Below are 20,211 nucleotides of genomic sequence, written 5' to 3'. Positions count from 1 at the left end.
TACTGCGCTGCGAAGACTTTCAAACAATGAAGTTTATGTGAATAGCTTAAGAAAAGTAGTGAGTTTAGGTAGGCCACCACATAACTACTGACTAGACTCAAATTGGTCACACTTTAAGTACACAACGATTGCAAGCTATGGTTGTACATGGTTATTGGTTATATATAGAAACCTGACAACCCACAAGGCTTCAACGAAAGATAGTCGTGAGTTCAAGGAATCTCAGCATGTACAACAACCATGACTGTAACAACAACATTATCTCCAAAACTCGAAACAAGTCATGCCCGTCGGAATCGACAGAAACCACAGCAACATACAGGTCTTAAACGGGAAAAAATGCCCGAATAAATAGTAGAGAGGAAGGAAGACGGTGCGAGGAGGGATTATGTCCATAGGTACACCGATTGAGAACAAAGCACCCGCATCTGCGTACTATACAGAGAAAAGATGTCATCAGCGTCAGTTGCGAACATTAGAGCATACGCCTGACACAATCGGGATAGGAGGTAACAGGATACTAGCTACATACTGCAGGGTTTCCAGAAACGTATACGGAGAATCACGAGCGTCCGAGCAAGGAAGGCGCGAAGAAACAACAGCAATCAGCTTGATTGCAGCCACTTGCATTTCGCGTTGTCGTAGTATGACCCCTGTGAACTGATACCGGGGACCCATCGGAATGGGTAAGCTTCGTATTCATCTACTCAAATTCGACCGTTGATGGTGCTGTCCGAAGAGTAGGCTAAGCTACCATGAGTGGAGCGCATCAATGTAAACAATTGCTTAAAAGGTCTAAGGACGACCCATTGCAACAGTTATAGCGACACAAAGCTTAGTTGGTCAGTAAAGAGGATGTCGGTGACTCGATAGTCGTGAGATTATTTCCAATGCTGAACAGCATAGTTACAAAATGTTTGCTCACAAAATGGGATGAACTAAGTACTGCAGTGTGACGAAGAAGTGACTTGCTCACTCAGACTGAGGTTCGATCACGAGTAAGCAGTCCTGTTGGCTAGTTCAATCAACCAATGATTAAATCCATTAAATCTGACAGCTTCAACAGCACTAGACCAAAGAAACGCAGTAGAAGGGATGGCATGTGAGTTCTCCACTGCTCGTATTTCCCTCACAGTAAGATTTCACCTCGCATATAAGACATCGACCCTTTTGACCACGACATTTCCTCTCCGTGTATCGAGTTTCATCCAAATCGGTTCAATGATTTGGCTGCTGTCATCTTACCTAGCATATCCAACCCTGAGTCGTACAAATCACAATTTCAACCTGAGCTGTTGGCTGCATCTGCCGTGAAAACACTACATGAATCTACCACGGGTGCACTGGCTTCTCCCAGTGATGATTTCAGCAAAAACCCGATACTGTCCCCGACCTTCACCCTAGAAACATTAACATGGACGGACCGAAAATACGCGACTGTTTGCTAAGCTCGTTCACTGCAGGGTGAACAGACTTTTGAACAAATGAACCCACCCAAACGGTGATAAGATGAGCGAAGCGGGCTGATGTATCGTCACATCATATAGAAACTGGGAGCAGCTGGAATGCTTCGGTTTAAAGCAATTCGACAGCGAGTTGTGGCTTGTGTAAATCCGGTACCACGATCAAAGACTTGGTTTGGAATCCGTCGAGCAGTGAAGTCGTCCACAATATGCACTTGGTTGGGAGTAGATGGGTCTACATTTTTCAACCACTCACGAGTCCGTATTATGCCACATCTCTCTGTGAAATTCCTGAAGGGCAAGAACTTTTGCCACAGGATCTTTAGCGAAATCATGCGTTGAGAACACCTTAGTCCATTGAAGAGGCACAATCGTTTTGACCAACAAGAAATTTGTTCAAAACGTAGATTTGCCGGCTAGTGGTTCCACCCCCCGCCCCACACACACACTCGGAGTTTCGTGAGATGCGCACTGAATGAAACATCTGTACAGTTTTTCTCGCCTTTTCAGAATAGATTAGCTTCATTTCCAGGATGAAATATCAGTTGAAAACTGCTCAGTCTGAATTTTAACATAAAATTCATTCGTTGCGAAATGAGTGATAAACTTTTAGGCTTTTCCGGTCCTCAGATAACCGCGCAAACTAAAAAAGAGCAAATGTTACACACCTAAGAGCAAGACCCGGCAACACAAACCGAAAAGGCACTAAACATCTTGTCGCCTGTAGAGCACGTGTTCTGCACAGGACACCAGACCTCATTTAGCAACACTACTTATAATTGAATGAATTTCCACTGAATAAACTGCATATGACATGCCCACACTCACCATCTGAACCGACCACTGCTTCAGTTTCGAAACGTTTCCATTACAATTCTCCAAAGCTGGCAATAAGCAACTAAAATGAAAAGATAAAAGGGGGGTTGTACAAAAGAACACTGCGAGCAATAACGGAATCACAATGGTTACAACCCAACCAGGCAAAAGACAACCGCACGCTACACACAGCGGCATGTAAAAGCAAAACACCCAACCCCAAAACATCCCGAAATTCAACCAAAGAATCGTAGCAAAATCGCGTGTCATTTAGTTCAGTGATACTCATCCAGATTCATAAAATTCCACTGACAAAGCTGTCAGGAAGAAAGATAGAACAGTATAACGGAAAATGATTTGCATTTGAATTCAAAGTCGGTCGTATCCATAATGAAGCAGTTGCTCTCAATAAAGTAAGTGTACTGACAAGATACACCTTGGTTAGACGTGTCTGGGGTCAAGACACAGAAAATCTACACAGAAAAGGTCAAATAGATAGGATACAGATCGATATCCGATGGATAAATTCATATGATTGGTGAAGAATCTGAACTTGATTGTGATAAGCGCTTTGAAAGGGGTAATTCTATTATCGTTTACATATATTTAACTTGGAAAACATCAAACCCGCATAGTGCCTTGTGGGATCAGAATCTAGTTACACGTCTGTCTGCACAGTAGTGTGAGACATAGCAGCCTAACGAAATAAATCAGTTGTTGGCAAGGGCACTTAAGGAAGCAATGTCAGATCATAAATAGAAGGAAAATATTCGGCTGTCGTTCCGCGCCAGGGTAGAACTTGTACGCCACCTGAAGGATCATCATCATCGACAACATAACATCACTGTTTGACATTCATGCTTCACTGCCGAACGGCACGTCGGCCAAGTAAGACAGCTTACAGCAAAAGAACACAAAGGGTTGGTTTGAGCCGTAGAATGCTCTCAACAGCAGCTCGCACCCAAATCGTGGATTCGCTTCGAATGCGACATCAGCTAGTTAGTCCAACTTTTCGGTGCTGAAGGACTGACGGTCAGCATGGGAACATCGATTGCGTAATATGGAGGTACGTCGAAAGCTTTGTGAGAAGTAAGTGGCTGAGGATAACCGGACCGACTACAGTCTGTGTGTCGGTCGACAGATTGTCTCATTCGCTTCGCGCAATTGTTTGAAAGTTCAGGACTAGGTATCGAGTAAATAGAGCCCCTAAGCGCATAGTGGAGTCCATTGCTGATCATCTGCGTGTAGAGTCTATGAGGTACATCAGCGTGTAATGGCACTTGTAGAAATCACTGTGACACACTCGATGTTACGCTCCTGAACTCTAGAAGACTCAGCGGTTAAAGCATAAAATTAATGGCCGGATACTTTGTGGTTTGAGCCCAACATCAGCAACTCGACTGCTCCCGTCTCTCACACCCCGTGCATCCTTCGGGAACCTGAAGGATACAACTACTGAACGACTGTGATTATTATTATTATTCCTGAGGTAAAGATGTCGTACGTATGTGAAGGCCTAATCAACTGAGTGGAAACCCAACGTCGCTACTTATTAAGTAGCCATACCCTGTGTATGACCATTTCACGTTGATCCTCCCGGTGAATGAAACCATGGCATCCGTAACGAACACACCCTCTAAATCGTTGCAGACTGGTGACCCGAACATCCCTCAATCCATACAATTAGTGCGAACTTGATGCAGTAATCTCAAAGGAAGTTAATAAAGTACACAAGCTAAAAGGTATTCACAAAGATTTAGCATTCCTTAAGCTGCACGGATTGAAAAGATCAACTATAACAGATAGTTACGGTAAGTAGCCGGATTTCGTATAGTTCCATCATCCAAATTTAGCATTTGATTCAACAAGGAGTTTAGTAAAAATTACTGGACGAAATACTTTATCTCTCCTACTCTCCGCATACAGACTCCCTTTTTGGTGTGAAAGTAGGAACTGCGAGCTGTTCATTCCACCTCCCTACCATAAAGCCAACAAAACACCCTCACGTACTCGCGATGAAAGTAGAGTAAATCAGGCCAATTCGAAAGCAGCCAGTTCTGACTCTCGGTCATGAACGGAGGAGCGACACCCTTGTCCGGCTCAGCCGAATGTTGAGTGGACGGAGAACTCGGACAAGGGCCCAACCAGACAACCTAGATGAAATGGGGAGAGAGCGAAGACGCTGAGTGGATGAAATGATCAACGGAAATATGAAAAATATTTGGTCACGCTTGTCTATAGCTTAAACTTCGTGCCCTGAATAGAGAATGTCCGCATGAAAAGAAATGGAACTTAATTCGAAACGGTCAGTAAATAATTACCACACCTGCTGAACAAAACAAGAACAAACCAAGCTAAGCCCTGCAGACGGGAGTGATGACACCAATGAAAAGACTTCCGTGCGACCAGTACCAGCTCGGTGACGGATAGAAGACTACCGGCAGAGTAAAGTAGACGCTTTGTGAGGTAGACCTTTCCATTGTCTAAAAACCACCTAAAGCAGTATGCATTGTTACAGGTAGAAGAAGATGAGTCATCCCATATAGGGAAGATGAAAAGGCAGGGTTGGAAAAGGCCAGGAAACCACATTCCTAGGGGTTGTATATCACTACAACAAAAGCGACACAGGTGTGTGTGGTTTAGTCTTGTTCGGTAGCCATCAAAACCCCCTCTGCTGTCTGTATGATCTAAGCATACGAATGGGCCCCACAGGAACATAATCGTAATTCAAATACTATGACGTGTTTTGGCGCTAAATTCGGTCCATCATTCGTGGAAAAACGTTCCGCATAAAAAAAACATTACCTTGCTCAGTATGTGCACCCAGTCCGGTTTGCCCGTATTCGTTAAAGATAAACTCACCAAGACCCTTACAAAGGATATACTCAGATAGCTCTCGGAGATGCACCGACTGCCCAGACATAAGATCAAATCGATTGCCGTCAACAGCAGGAGTCAGTAACACTACTGTGAGAAAGCCGGTACATAACTGTCAATTGTCGGTTAATTTTGTCGAAGCCCAATGATGGAAAGAACAGAGCGAGGAAAGAAAAGGAACCTTAGTGCTAACCAGCTTCAAACATACAAGGCGAATACAATTCCAACAGCCGCCCACATGATTTGGATGGAGACGGACAGCACAAAAACCACTGACATCCGTTAATAGCCGTACTTTGCAACGCCTCCAGCGAAACGTTGGGTGGGGCGGGGGTCAATGACATTACAACCCAAACGAACAGAAATCACACAGCCTCAGGGAAGCATGCAAGCCGTGATGGTGACAGGTTGTTCAGAATACTTCACATATCACGAAACGACACCAACAGCGAAGATAATCCTTTCGTCTCCAAGCTCACATTACCAGTAAACATCACGTTGGTTACAGTAAATAATCAATACTCAAAGGTCATGATTAATAAAACCGGTGCGAGCAAGGCGTGAAATGAATAAGTGCTAGTCCGGCCTCTCCAAAATCAACGTCCATTTCTAACCCAAAGTGTTATGTGCAGAAACGGTTTGCGCAGAGATAGAGAGATGAATGGCCAGACAGTTAGTTATCAGCCCCATATTACTATCCAAATTTACGGCAATTACAACAACCGTTACTATGTTTTGTCGATCTTAGCCAGCTGGATGTTCATTCACAGTCAGTTCTAAAAATACTCAAGATAGCCGATGAAATATCATATAGTGTTACCAAGTTTATCAGGCCGAAATGGAAGCCATCAAACTCTACTCCCGGACCAAAAAATAAGTGCCGCTTGCAAAAGATAGAGAGTGACCAAGACTGCTTTCCGGCTTTCCACTAAACTCTCCAAACCGCCTCACAGTACCAACAAACATTAGTGGTGTTAATATCCATTCGGAGTTCCCGTCAAAGTCAAGCCTCCAAAACAGAATTCCAGATTCTTGAGCCGAAACGTGAATAGTTCACAAAAGGATCTTCAGAACTGTCCGCGCTGCTCAGGTGCGTGTTAAGTGATTAACGTTAATATGGTCATAGCCCGATCAGAAGGGCAGCCAGGGGAGCAACAGAATGGCAAAGAGACCGCTCGACAAAGCTGGTGGCCTGGTTGAATGAGACGTCCAGAAGAAAAAAAGAAATCGCAATCTACTTCAACATCGAAAGAAGTTGACAAAAACTGCTTTACTGCGCATAACGTTGGGTAAACACAGTGGCGTGTATGTGCCACATACACAGTAACGGGTTTCAAAGCGCCCGACTAATGTGACAGATCCAGGGTAGGGTGACCGTTTTGTTAAAGACCTTGCATATGTAAGACGCACCACATTCAACGCAACACCAGCGATGTTATCCTAATCAAGGCTCAGATGGTGTTTGCAAAGCGTGCGTCACGTGACGCGTCGATCGGTAGTAGGCTATGCTAAGCGACATAGCCTAAAGGAATTTCGGTAGGCATCATCATCCTTTATAGAAAAACATCGGCTGTAAATATTGGCGCTTGACTGCCGTACAGACATGGGGAGAGGAAAAGACAACAAGTCGGGACTTACTGCGGAAAAGTTTCATGCAATTGTGGAGAGGGATCAAGAACACACCACCAAAAAGCATTCAAGCAAGCATACCTGGGAATTACGTCGAAGTACGAAACGGCCAGCGACATTGATTCTCCATACTTTGTGAACCTCACCAGCGTAAGTCCAGTGCATAGGGCTGATGAACATTAACTAATTAGTTTGGTTAAGAAGTGACAACAACCTCTCAGTGTCCCCCAGCGTCTCCATCCACATGCAATAACCATTACGTGGGCGAAAGCGAGGAAGACGCAAACAGTCCACAGAACGCAGTTTGGCTGTAGCCATTTTCGCTTGGAATCCGGAGTTTTATTTCTACGTCTTTTTCTCTTAAACATACACACAAATTATGAGGTGGTCAACAGCAGATTTGAATGTGATTCCAACGCACGTCGTCAACTGTTCACCCGAGCGTCCGGGTGTGATTTGAACCCTACAAACATCTCTCCGAAAAAGGACTTGAGAATGACATTTTGTTTGGGCGACGGGCTGTCCGGCACCCCGCAAAAAACTGATCCACGGTGTAATACAGGCTGAGTATCGAATCCCGGTAGTCAGTCTCCTTTTACCAGACATCCCACTATAGGATGACGATGACCACGTGAAAGTCAAATGACATTTGTAAACATCGACTACTCGACACATTATTCTATTCTACGAGCACAAAATCGGGGCAGCCCTGAAGTGATTATAAAAAGACGATGAAACACTGGACCAGTCTAGTGGACGCACTGAATGTGCTTAGTACTTGATAGTTCTAAATGATACGCTGGAAAAAATTATCGGGACCATCCTCAGGATATTCAGTGGAAGGTTCTGTAATCATAAAGTCTAGGCAGAGAAGGGGGTTTCATCAGAGGAGTGATTCGTGTAGAATCGGCAAAGGATGAGGTTCCCAAAAGACAGCTGTCCACTCTAAAGTCAAACGCATTAAAGGAGGACTGTTTGCTTCAAGTGCATCGTGAAGAGTAGTCTGTTAAATCGAAGTGAAAGTTATGAGAGAAGAGGTGTTTATTACAAGAAGACGAAAGATGATGAGACTTGGAAGGCAAAACCTTCAAGAGATCCAGTTATAACGCATCGATGTCATCAACCTCTTACTTTGTTGTGATAGGACAGGGCATAGGATGTAACTCACATCATAGACGTGTTGAAGGAAATTCACATAACTCCGTTCGGTATCTACGAGTTCTTCCCAAGCCATCCGAAAACGTCGGGCGGGACTGGCCAAGATACTTTCCGATTCTGAACATGGTGTTGCAAAATCCGTCCTGACCAACAGTGCTTGATCCTCCACGCGCTCGGTGAGCGAATGAGTGGGTGAGACTGGAGTAGAACCGACCAACTGCAACAGGTAACCAAAAAAGCTAACATGTAAACAGGGAATTGATTACGTGTGCAGTGAACGGTATTCTCTATCAAAAAAAGATGGTCCAATCTCCCAGCGGTACTTGTTTGGTTTAAACATGTTGCAGTGAAACTAGTAAACTAGTCACTCCACCTACAACAACTGCAACTATACATGTGAGTAAGAAGATATAGGCTGCTCCTACTTCCAAGGTACAGGCACCTCTGTAATAGGTCCCAATTTACTTGGCCCATACTAGGTAAGGTATGTTCTGTCATTTGGTAATGTGAGGGCGGATTCCTTTTCAGGTAGATGGTGGTGTGTGTGTGTGTGTTATAGTAGCTAAAAAATGCCTCAAAGTGCTCTGTATGGGTATTCAAAATAAAATACAACAACTTCGGTACCTCCAATGACTGACATAAACACAACTGAACATACAACAGAATAGAAAAATGACGATGCGAAAAAACCGTACCGACAGTGTGTCCAACTTTTTGTCGTCTACGCTGGACATACGTCCAGGTAATGAGGCCGAACTGGAATGTTGTCGCGGAAAACTTGTACGAGAAATGTGCTGGCGAAGCGTCGCAGTTGCAGTCTGGCATAAGGAGCGCACCACCTCCATTTCCAACAATAATTTCTCCAGCTGTTTCTGTTACGGACGAAACAAACGGTGCGGAATAATCAGCAGAAAAAGGCTTAGATTACTTATGAATATCTAAAGCATGAGTGATTAGTAATATCTTCAGGGTAATCTGATCCATAACAGATAAGTATAAGTTGTTTACCAATTAATCCAAAAGTGTAGGAGATTACTGGATTTCCGAAATTTCAGTTCAAAGCCTCCTCAACTTAAGGAGGCTTTTTGATAGAATAAACGGTTAAAGCTCAGAAACATCTATGGTGCCAGGTTTTCTTAACTTTAGTAGGAACAACATTAACGCCCATAGATGAGCCGTTGCTCATTCCCGAAAGGGCGATTCCGCTCGAAATAATCAAGGAATTTTGCTGAAACTTCCACAGTATATGCAATGTGCACGTATGCCGTACACGCTTGTACTGGATGAATCGTCAGAAGGACTTTAATTTCACTCCTAAACATGATCCACCTTAATATTGGGCTGTCATCTGGTATAAAAACTGCGATCATTTAGTTAGCTGACTAGCTGAAGAAATTTGGGCTTGACTGTACTTTATAAGTTCTTTTGTCCCGTAATAATCCTATCGGGCTCCAAGTTTACGGCACATTATCTATGAATTACAATCCAAAGCTCAGTGTCCGTGTACTTCATCATTTCACTCTGCGAGCTTAATAAAATCCACTTAGCAATTAGTTTTGCGGAGATATTCTGTCTTCAACGAGTTGCGTGAAACTTGCAGATGTGAAGCTTCAATAATCGGTCGACACACGAAAACGCTTTCCCACTCAGTCACAATCGGCTTTTTCTGGACAAACACGTCACGTTACGCATGTGGGCCTCCCAAAAAGAAATCGGGGTCCCGAATGTATGTGTGTCCCAGGGAAACGTGCTCAAGAGTGTCTCGAAAAGTTGATTGAGAAAATAACTCAAAAGGCTTACACGAAGCTCTGGGTTCATCACGGTTGCAAAGCGCGTTCGAAACTGCTTAGGGCTGGTGAGCAACTTCAAGGTCTCCTCACCAGAGTTCAGGTGGTGTGCCAGTTCGTCCAATTGCTTACGACATTGCGTCAAGTCCCAGTCGATGAGCTTTTCACTGGGAGTAATCGACTCACTGAGGGAACGACCATCCCGTATCCATTCACGAGCCTAAAAAATAAGTACGGGAGAAACAGAGTGACCCAAAGCTGAGCAAAATCGCCGAGAATGCTGACCTTTCGTAAACGAAACGGAAATAATGGTGATAATAATAACCGTTCAGCTGCAACACCCTTTCGGTGCCTGGTATCCATGACACCCGAAGGAAGCAGGAAGGATGAGATATTGTCAGTGGGACAAAGCCTAGACAAGAGTAGCCTAGATGCTCGGGTTAGATTCGAACTACAGACCTTCAGGTCAGAAATTCCGAGCCTAAACCAGTGAGCTATTTCGAGCTCGTAAACAAAGCGTAGCACCCCAAAACTCGCAATGTGTTGGGACGGTTGCTCACATGGACTCTATTACCGAGATTCGTTAGGTAGTTGAGACGCAGTAACGTTTCAACCGTATGCTCGATCAGCTTTAGGATGAACATGCACCAGGAAGAGTAGTCTAAGCGTAGTGGTAATCTGGAGGAGGAAAGATGCTGTCACCTGAGAATTCGGATAGATGCTCAGAGGTGATTCCCAGCCGGTACAAAGTCTGGAGACCGTTGTACGCGTCGAATAGGGCATTGATGATGGTGAATTTCATTGTCAACCAAATCACGTTCTAGCCAATTTACCGGTATCTGCCACGCCCAACGATTAGAAGTAACAGATGTCTTCCAATTGAGTGGCTTACAAGTGAAACCCATTCGCGAGTAGTCGCGTTAACGGTGGTCATGCTGAGTTCCACATGTTGGATATATGGGATCTATGTGGACTTCAGAACAAGGTGTACCTATGCCTGAGTGTTGGCAACAGAGCAAAATGTTGGTTGCTCGGGTGCATTGCATCATCATCATCATCATCATCGACAGCATGACATCAGTGTTCAACGCCGATGCTTCACTGCCGTACAACCATGATTTATTTGAAAGCCTTATTATTGTAAAGAAAAGGGTAAAGGTGGACGGGGAAGGGACTTAGTGCTAGCTTACCACAATCATTCCGAGGTGCCTATACCTCCAGACATTCACTCAGGCAATCTGGATAGAAACTGACAACAAGAACACCACTGACATCGGTTGGCAGCCATATCTTGTAGTATCTCCAACCAGGCACAGTGAGGATCACGCGGGCCCCACCCTGGAAGGCGAATAGCACCGACAGCACCCAAGCGTTTCGTGATCTCCTTCATAATCCTCAGACAAGTCAGGGGTTGGCCACCTCTCCGTTTNACAAGTCAGGGGTTGGACACCTCTGCGTTTACGGTACTCTGAATTGGGTATGGAAAACAGCACTCACTTCGGCAAATGATGGTTCGGCATACGTAACACATGTCCCAACCAACGCAGCTTCTGGTGCTGGACACATTCTTCAAAGGAAGTACTCGTTACACAACCGAATACGCGCTCTCTAACTGCCTCGTTACGGATTCGCCGACCAAACCACACGAGCTATGGTTCTGAGACAACGATTGTCGAACACCTGAAGACGTCTTAATTCCGCTGCTCGAATGAGCCAAGTCTCACAGCCATACAACGGGTGCGCTGGATTACTGCAGAACAGGTGGCTGTTGATTTGCTTGTCGAGCTTGGCAGTTTTCTTGCAGACGTTTCGTCACCACTGGCGTGGACCCACCGAAACGTGCATTGCTGACGTTCCCACGATAGTTGACGAGACGTCTACAAGCTAATTACCAACTTCGGTGGATAGATCAACATCTATCTATCCGATCTACAACCAATATGTCTGTGTGTATCTCAGAACAATTGCTTCCAGTATCGTGCTGGTCACGGGATGAGACATAAGGAAACAGTAATCAGAACAAGGAAGCAATGTGGTCCACACTCACATTAGCAATTGTACTGAACAACTCGTACATCCGCCCGAACTTATCTAAAGTTTCCGGGATTTTTACGTTGACCAGTTCAAGCATCTGATCAAATAGGACAATCCAGTGGTCAGCGTTCGGGGGTAGAACCAGAGCAGGAAGGTCCGGATCGTCAGGCTCCTCAACAGCTTCTGTGGAACTCGCATTGCTTTCGTCATCACTGTCGCGATCTGAATCCAAGCTGAATCGCGTAAGGGACTCGATTCCACGCACGACTAAAATGCGGAAATGGGATAAAGCATGATGTAGGAAGATGAATACTCTTCAGTCAAACCACCGGCCTAACAACAAACCACTCTCTATGATCATGCACGACAATGACCACTTACACAATGCCACCAAAATTACCCAGTGTTTTCCAAGTCAGGGGGGAAGTACTGTACTACCGAAGAGCAAGTTCACCGTTACAATCTGATTAAAAAATGGAAAGTTGTTACGAGAAAAGGAAAGACACCACAGCAGTCTGTTTGATTGAGCGCAGAAATCGGCGATTAAGTGAAATGAATACTATAACAAAACTACGTGGCGATCACCAAATCGAGTCCGCTAATCAACAAATCGGGCATGCCGGATAAAAACAATAGAACACATTTTAGCTAGAAAAAATCTATGAGCACGATCGATACAAGAATACCATTGATCACAAGTGGCAATGACCTTCAGGGTACATGGTCTAGCCGACAAGGACATGCATTAGCGGGAGAAAAACTTTCAGACTGTTACACGAAGCACGAGCAGAAAGCTGAAATGGGTGACTGCTTGTTACGACAATAAGTATTCGAATGACATACCCGAACGCGGTGGCGAACACAACTGCTCCTTGTGATGCACGTAGGAAATTATCCACTTCGAAGTTTGCACTAAAGCTGACAGCTCCGGTGCCAATTGAGCGCCGAATTGTTCCGCTTCACGCAACCGATTTAGCACAGCTTCGAGGTCTTCCAGCTTTACTCCGCCCAACCCTCCATCATCGGAACCATCGGTTTTCTCTGCCTCACCAACGAATTCAGCAGAGTCGGAAGTAGAGCACGGGCATTCAACAGCCGTTGCGGAGTGTCTGGGATGCGGTGGATGGGTTGGAATATAGTCCAGTGTCGATTCGAGTAAGTTATCCCATATACTGACCAGAGGTTGGAACTAAAACGAATAAGGAGTGTTGTTACTGAAATGCTTCGTTTTCCTCATACAGTCCTTGTGTGAAAACAGGGTGCCTATTAATACAAAAAAACAGTAAAGCTGGTCGATTCTCCAAAAATGGAGCAATCAACCGGCTTCATGGAACGTTAACTCGGACCTCGAAATCAGATCTGGAAAAACACTGGTAGACTTGTTCTAAACGGATGAAATTGTTCCGTTGTCTGACTGTCATGTTTCTGCGCAAGATATGCTGAAAAGGGACATTGTTAATGGTCTCCCACTTCGCCATGCGGTTTGCACCTGCAACTCACTAGGATCTGAAGGTATTTGGTCACAAATGCTTCGGTAGTATTTCAGGCGTCATGTAGCTGCATGATGTACGCAAAGAAGTAGTTAGTAAAAGTGTAGTAGGTAAAGGGTCGGATTCACTCGAATAGCAGATAGGCCTCATCGGATTGGGATGGTTAAGGTACTTATTACGTATACTCGACCACTGTCTACCAAACCATGCTGTTTCTTCACTCTTGTCGTTGGGGAGAGACCATGACTTGGCAGCACCAAATAATACCGGCTGCTACAAAGTTGAGCGACATGGGACCTTCCCGCCTTCCTGAGTATGGCGCACGTGCATCGCCTTACATGTGATAGGAAACCCTAGAAGGTATGACATAGCCTATCCCAATGGCGAGTTTCCTATCGCTTCTTAGCCGGACTGCCTTGTCTGTCGTGTGCTGGGCTTATGTTGGGTGAGGTCTGCTGGGTCAAACTCACTGGTGGAGTATTGTTTCAACATGTTGCTCAAATGTATTCCTCACAACGGTTTTGAAAATTTGGACGTCTTCTCCAGAGAAATGTTTTTTTTTACATTAGGTCTTCACAGATCACCCTTCTTTTCAGTCCTTACTAGGTTTTTCTTCCTCCACGGTTTTACGGTAGTTACACAGCAACCCCCACTACTGGTCAGCAGACCTCTGCTGCCTGGCGTTAGGATGTTTGACGAATGAATACAAATAGGTACAACTTCCAAAGCAATGTAGATCACAGATACAACTCTCTTCTGCCTCAAATACCTCAAATAGTCAACCCCGAAGAAACAACCGAAAGTTGGTATTAAGAGGAAACCCAATTGTGATTCGGCTGAACATTTCGTTGGGGGACGAGATGGCCCAGGTGGTTAGAGCGCGAATTTACTGACCACAAGGTCCGCGGTTCGAGACCGACCTCTGCCTGTTGACTTCCTCTGTCTAGGCTTGGGCAACCTGGCAGTATTCCAGCCCTCGTGCTTCCTTTGGGTGGCATAGCAGCTAGGCACCGGAAGGGTGCTACAGCTGAACGTTTTCGTTTATCATATCCTTCGAAGTTAGTGGTCTAAGGTTTTGGTCGATCTTAGGAGCAGTGACGCTCTGGGGAACTAGGGATTTTATTCAAAAATAGCGAGTACGAGTTGTATCGTATTCACGTCATAAAGTAGAATCAGACGAAAGCCGTTAAATGATTTGAAGGAGATATTGCCGGAGACTCCAGTTAGCTCGTACAATCTGTCCATACACGGAGATCAATCTTACAAACTAGCATCCGAAGATATTCCTCCGTATAAATCCGCCTTCCAAGAAACGGCCACTCTCTAGCTGGGGGTTTCCGTAGATGCGCAACTTCGGAAATAGCAGAAATGCACGAACAAATAAACCAACAGGTAACAGCCAACTCGTAAAGTCAATCGCAAAGCGACTTTTAAAGGGCGACAAGGGCAAGTTACATATAAAGTAATCGTAAGAGAAACGTTTCTGTACAGAAACCAGTCTACCGCTGTATGCTTGAGCCGAAAAAGACATCTCGACGATCACGTAAATTTCCCTGCACACTAACAGTTAGAGGGCCCTGAAGCCAATTTCTCGTGGAAAGGGTCTTCGCATTTTGTCGCCACTTGAAATGGGGTTATTCCTGCTCCTGGTGTGGAGTGGCTGTAGCGATCGGAACTGCCACGGATGGTCACAGGAAGATAAAAACGATAAGATTTTTCGGGTGGTGCTTCGATCGTCAGAAACGGATGGAACTGGTGGGTACCAATAACAACACGAATTCGCAACGACGAAAAAACCGCCAATTTACATACACGGTTCACAGAGGTGTGTTGCACACCCTCACAACATTAAATCGGCATGTCATGTGCCCTATTCATGAAAAAAACACAGTGGAAACCGTTGTGTCTAAGGTAGAACAAGACAGGTAAACGCAGTCTCAACGGCTAGTTAGAACGGGTGTTGCACACCTGCATGAAATTCCCCAGCTGTGCAAGACAGTCGGCTGGTACATGGCTCGAGGGACTTGAATTTTGAAACCGTTTACCATAGGGTCCTATCCGGTGAGCCACGGTAGGTACTGATGCGATTATTGCAGTGCTTTTCGAGATCCAAACGATAAATTTGCCCTTTTAAGTCTAACATTGTTGGTCACCGAGCCCTATTCACAAGTGTCACGTTTGGAAATTATTATGGATACAGTTTACTGCTCCAGATTAAGACCGGTGGCCATGTACAGCAATCCAGTAAGTGAGATTGCCGGATGCTTTACCAACCGGATTCCCCAAGTCCCCACAGAATCCTTTAGTTCTTCCCCAGATGTTGGGATTCCTTCCCAAATAAAAAACGGCCATCTGTTCCTCAAATGTAACAGCTGGAGGTATTTAGCACGTCCTAAGGGTTTTGGGCTCAAACCAACCAAACTGGTACAGCTAACGCTGTCGGTACATTTCGAACGCACAGAGGCTATCTACTTTAACAAAGAATATCAGTGCACATAAATCGCGATGACATACTAGTGATCATTTATGGTCGTTGGCTTGTTCACTGAGCGTCTCAAAAGAGTGCTGCGCAGGCCGAAGCAATCCGGAGTCTTGGAATCTATAAGATTCGAGAAACTGATCAGATCACGACGGCACTCTCACGGATTAAGTCATTAATAAACACTGATTGGATTAGGCAACATAAAACGCAAGTAGACCCCTCCAATCCTGTCGTGGATAGACCGTGAACCAGAGTGAGTAAAAACCGTGAGCAGATGAGGTGACCAGCGTACAAAAATGGTTCTAGGTGGTCGTGTCTAGTTCTTCGGTGTGTATGATAGAGACAATGTCCAGTGAAATCCAAGAAAAAATGATCCCTAGCCTATCAATGTCGGTGACGAAAGTCGACCTTAACTTATCTAAGAGAATTTTGAACGTGGCTTGAGCGGTTGACCCTGAGCTGTCAATAAACCGACAACGATCAAACTTTGTTCATGAGAATGAAAAGCCCGTACGATGGTTTCTAATGAGACGACTCGTTGTACAACTGGGTTAAAGAAACCAGACCAAAACACAGTGAAACTGAACAGTGTTAAGACAAATCACAACATATCAGCGGACAAACAAATCAACAGACTCACCTCATAAAACTGTTTGTCAATATCCCCGATCAGTCTTGTAATTCTAGCTCGCCTTTTGTATTGCTTCCAAAACATGGTAAAGCGTGTTCGTATCTCTGTTAGCTGGACCAGTATGTGTTCGAGAGTGATTACGTGGAATACGCGATCCACAGGAAGATCGAACGCCTCTCCGCGATGAGCCTGAACCGTCTCGGATTGGTTCGCAGTTTGTTTGGGATCACTGGAACGATGGTCACCGTTGACGGCCACCACATCTGACATCGTACGTAGCTGGTGTCTTAACCGCAAACCCTCCAGTTCCAAGGCGATAAGTGCATCTAACCACTGTCGCCATTTCTTTTTGAGCTTGCATACAACTTGCGGTGTGTAGGCTGGATTCAGATTCGGGGGAGTGGATGTGCTTTCAAAATCACTAAAAGACGTTCTGGATTCGTTTCGCTTCAATATGGCCAATAAAGCCTGTTCCCGGTTACGTAGTTGTTCTACTTTGTCACGGAATGTTTCAACGCTCTGTAAAATCAAGTAATCCGACAGATTCATTGAGTGTGTTTCGAAAACTCGCTGAAGTATCCCACAACTAATAGCGTTAGTCAGTCACACACATAACTAGCAGATATCGAGCAAGCTGCCCAAATCGGCGGAAAAGCAAGCAAAGCATGTTTCCTGGTTCTGTGTTGCGTCAAATGAGGAAGAACAAAGATGTATGGTGATGGTGGTGGTGGTGGTAGTGGACAACGGTCCTGATTTGCATATAAAATGAGGGTTTGATCCTGCACAATTCTGATTGGCCTGCGAGCGCACGCCAATTTGTCAATCAAATAAGGACTTGATGATCAAGGGCGCAGCAGATTATGCTGGCGGCAGCTAAATGTTAGGGCAGTTAGGTACACCTTCACCATGGAAAAAACACAACAGATTATGCACTACTCTAGTGAGTGCAGCGGAAGATTAGTGTGAGTCGAGTACGACATACATGTGGGGTCGAGGTGAACGTTGGTGCTGCAAAACATCGGTCCAAAATATGCTGAAGAACCTGAACGAGAAGTGAAAGTAGATGGGAGCTACACAGAGGACACTCGGGCACTAAAGTTGGGAGGACGTGGGTAGAGATGAGGTCAGACAATGGAGGCCAGTGGTTAAGTGAAACCAATGTGCACTGCACAAACGGATTTTCCTAACCCATGTAAAACATTAAGATCGGTGTTGCCAGACTATAGAGGCAAGTGATCACGTCCGAGCATACAAAGCCTACAAAGACAAATGAATCAGCTATAAACAGCTAGGAACCTGGGTCCAATAGTACATAGTACACTGTCATAGCTTCAGTCAAGGATGAAGGGGAAAAAGACCAGGCGTCGCTAATATGATTCTTTCAAAAAGCTCCAAGATTCATGTCCGATCATTCCAAGATTTTTATGGGAAAATACTTCACACGATTCCGGGGTGTGAAAACTTAAGGAAAGCACAGTTACAATCCTGTGAAATGATGGTGTGATGGAATACCTGTACACGGAAGACGGCTAGAATGAAATAACGAGGACGAAAAGATACACGAGTACGTAATTAACTAAGTGCCTATTGACACATGACATCATGCTGATCAGAATACATGTATCCTCAAAACTCAACATGGAGGATTTTTATCTTCACGTGAGATAAGTTTTTAGGTCTTATTAATTTTAGATTATCAGTCGGCACAAACTAAACAAATCGGGATCAAGCAGGAAAGTTGTCTAAATCTTACCAGAGGTTGTGTCAGACACAACGTTGTATGACTTCAGTCTCCTTAACACAAATGTCACGATTGAAAAGATTTCAAATCAGAAAAATGCGGTAAACCTGTCATTCTCCTTCTGACTCATAATCGGCGTGTTTGAGGAAATAACAACAAAGATGACAGTTTGGAAGAGTTAACTTGAGGAACGAAAAGATCACTTGCAATGTACACGGCTCAAACATCTGTTTACCACAATTCTGCAGTCTCCCGTTTTCTAGTTCCGCCTCCAGTAGCAACAGCTTCGTACGTAGACCACTTTTGTAAAGCGCTCCTTGATAGGTATTCCTGACAAGACCTTAACGCATGTCGGATAAGCAGCCCATCTGCATGCCGTCCGTGGTTAGTTTGTATGCTAAAAGTTCACCTCATGATGCATAGGGGTTTGTTTGACTTGACTCAACCAGGATACCGTTAAAGGGTTTACAAAAAATCGGGTCTGTCGGTAAAACAGAAAGGTGTGGCTACTGTGATCGTCAGGGTCCGAAGGGGTCCGTCGAAAGGTGGTCTCCCTGAAGATCACCAGTCGATTAGGTCTTTCTTCAGAATTGATTGATTGATGAGAAACAGAACATGGCGATGTGGCGCTTTCTAGAATGTAAACCCCTGAATATACGAGGGTCGGTGCACGATCGGGTTGCACAAGTTTGAACGAAAGCAACCACAGTTCCCAGGACGTTTTACGAACAGGAGACAAGTTAGCACCCAATGAATGAACGGATAGCGGATCCCGTCGGACATGGAAAAACAACTTGTTTGACAGTGCCAAAAATAAGGAACCGACAATGACACGGCATAGGCTTATCTCGAACACTAAAACGATTTACTATACCACCACAAGTAAAAAAAGCCCGGTTTGAAATCGGTACATTGGTGGCGGGAAAAGTATCGTGATCATCGTAGACAACGTCGAAACGCACTACAAAAAAGCAGCTGAACCATCCCGAATATTCTTTTGCTTTCGCTGTGATCGGCATTCATTGGACACTTTGAATTACCCACCTAGGTGCGTAGTAGGGGAAATGGACTGAAACCCGGATACCATATTAGTTAACTTGGGAAAAACACGTGAAGGAAGGGGGAAGGATTGACTAGAGGATAATAGACTGGAAGAATGGAGCAAAGCTTCAAACAACATAGATTCATGTATCAAGTTATCGGTCATCGTTGAATGAGACGACTACTCACGAAAACAATACGAAAAGGTAGCCAGTTTGAGGATCAGCGAGTCCCACGACCTAAAGCCAAAGCAATCACCGTGGCTCCAAAGCGTGTGGCACAGCGAGTCCCACGACCTAAAGCCAAAGCAATCACCATGGCCCCAAAGCGTGTGGGTTACAGGTGAAGGCAAATGCACAGCGATTTCCCGAAAGGTGCTGTTGTTCTGACTGTCTTCGGTGGTAGTTCTCTTACCAAGGTGAAACATGAGGCACGCAACAACTTCGCTGCCTACTAACATGCCGGAGGAAAATCAAAGCTTCCTCATTATTGTCACCCTGGAAGCAGGAAGCACGAAAGACAACCAGAATAAATTCGACAGAGCGAAAAACGATCGGAATAGCTTGGTTATCGCCTAATACAACAGGTTTCACCAAGCCAGAGATCGGTCAGAACCTTAAAAGCACTGTACAGAACAAGGATGCTGCGCCGTCTCCTAGAAAGTGAAGCAAAAATAATTATAGTATAGTGAACAGCTATCTCTGATATCTCCCGACAAGAATAGGAGCATGCGCGTCACTTAACGACGGTCAATTATTTTCGGCTTCGATACAATACAGAACAAGCACTGATCGAAAAGAAATTACACGAGGCATGCTCTAAATCTTGACAAAGTAATCCACCTGTACGGAGCAAACAGGCACCCAAATCAGACTACCGAAGAAGCTGTCATCATCATCATCCTCATTGTCAGCTGTAAGAACCACGTATTCGTCGTACAGTGGTTGTAGCTGCCGCAGTTTCGTTCACCGATAGCTTGGGGGGAGGGATAGGTAGCTGCGCGTTGCAGGCAGGAGCTGATAAATTGGGGCATAGATCCAGCACTGTCAGTGGGCTGTCAAC

The 20,211-nt window shown here is 44.9% G+C and overlaps 1 protein-coding gene across 1 annotated transcript in view; it reads right to left on the bottom strand.

Moving 5' to 3' along the window:
* Window positions 1–20,211, bottom strand: part of T265_04518 (hypothetical protein) — a gene marked incomplete at both ends in the record, with an annotated part of 70,204 nt that overhangs the window by 45,301 nt on the left and 4,692 nt on the right. The window contains 9 exons of the mRNA XM_009169273.1: window positions 2,292–2,361; window positions 4,290–4,432; window positions 7,954–8,160; window positions 8,639–8,815; window positions 9,744–9,950; window positions 11,778–12,031; window positions 12,608–12,953; window positions 16,377–16,886; window positions 17,350–17,409. Coding sequence (XP_009167537.1) covers window positions 2,292–2,361; window positions 4,290–4,432; window positions 7,954–8,160; window positions 8,639–8,815; window positions 9,744–9,950; window positions 11,778–12,031; window positions 12,608–12,953; window positions 16,377–16,886; window positions 17,350–17,409 — 1,974 coding nt within the window. The remainder of the gene's footprint in view (window positions 1–2,291; window positions 2,362–4,289; window positions 4,433–7,953; window positions 8,161–8,638; window positions 8,816–9,743; window positions 9,951–11,777; window positions 12,032–12,607; window positions 12,954–16,376; window positions 16,887–17,349; window positions 17,410–20,211) is intronic.

Source organism: Opisthorchis viverrini (assembly GCF_000715545.1).
Source record: "Opisthorchis viverrini unplaced genomic scaffold opera_v5_74, whole genome shotgun sequence".
Taxonomy (NCBI): domain Eukaryota; kingdom Metazoa; phylum Platyhelminthes; class Trematoda; order Opisthorchiida; family Opisthorchiidae; genus Opisthorchis; species Opisthorchis viverrini.
The sequence above is the reverse complement of the archived record's forward strand: the minus strand, read 5'-3'. Positions and strand labels throughout refer to the sequence as shown.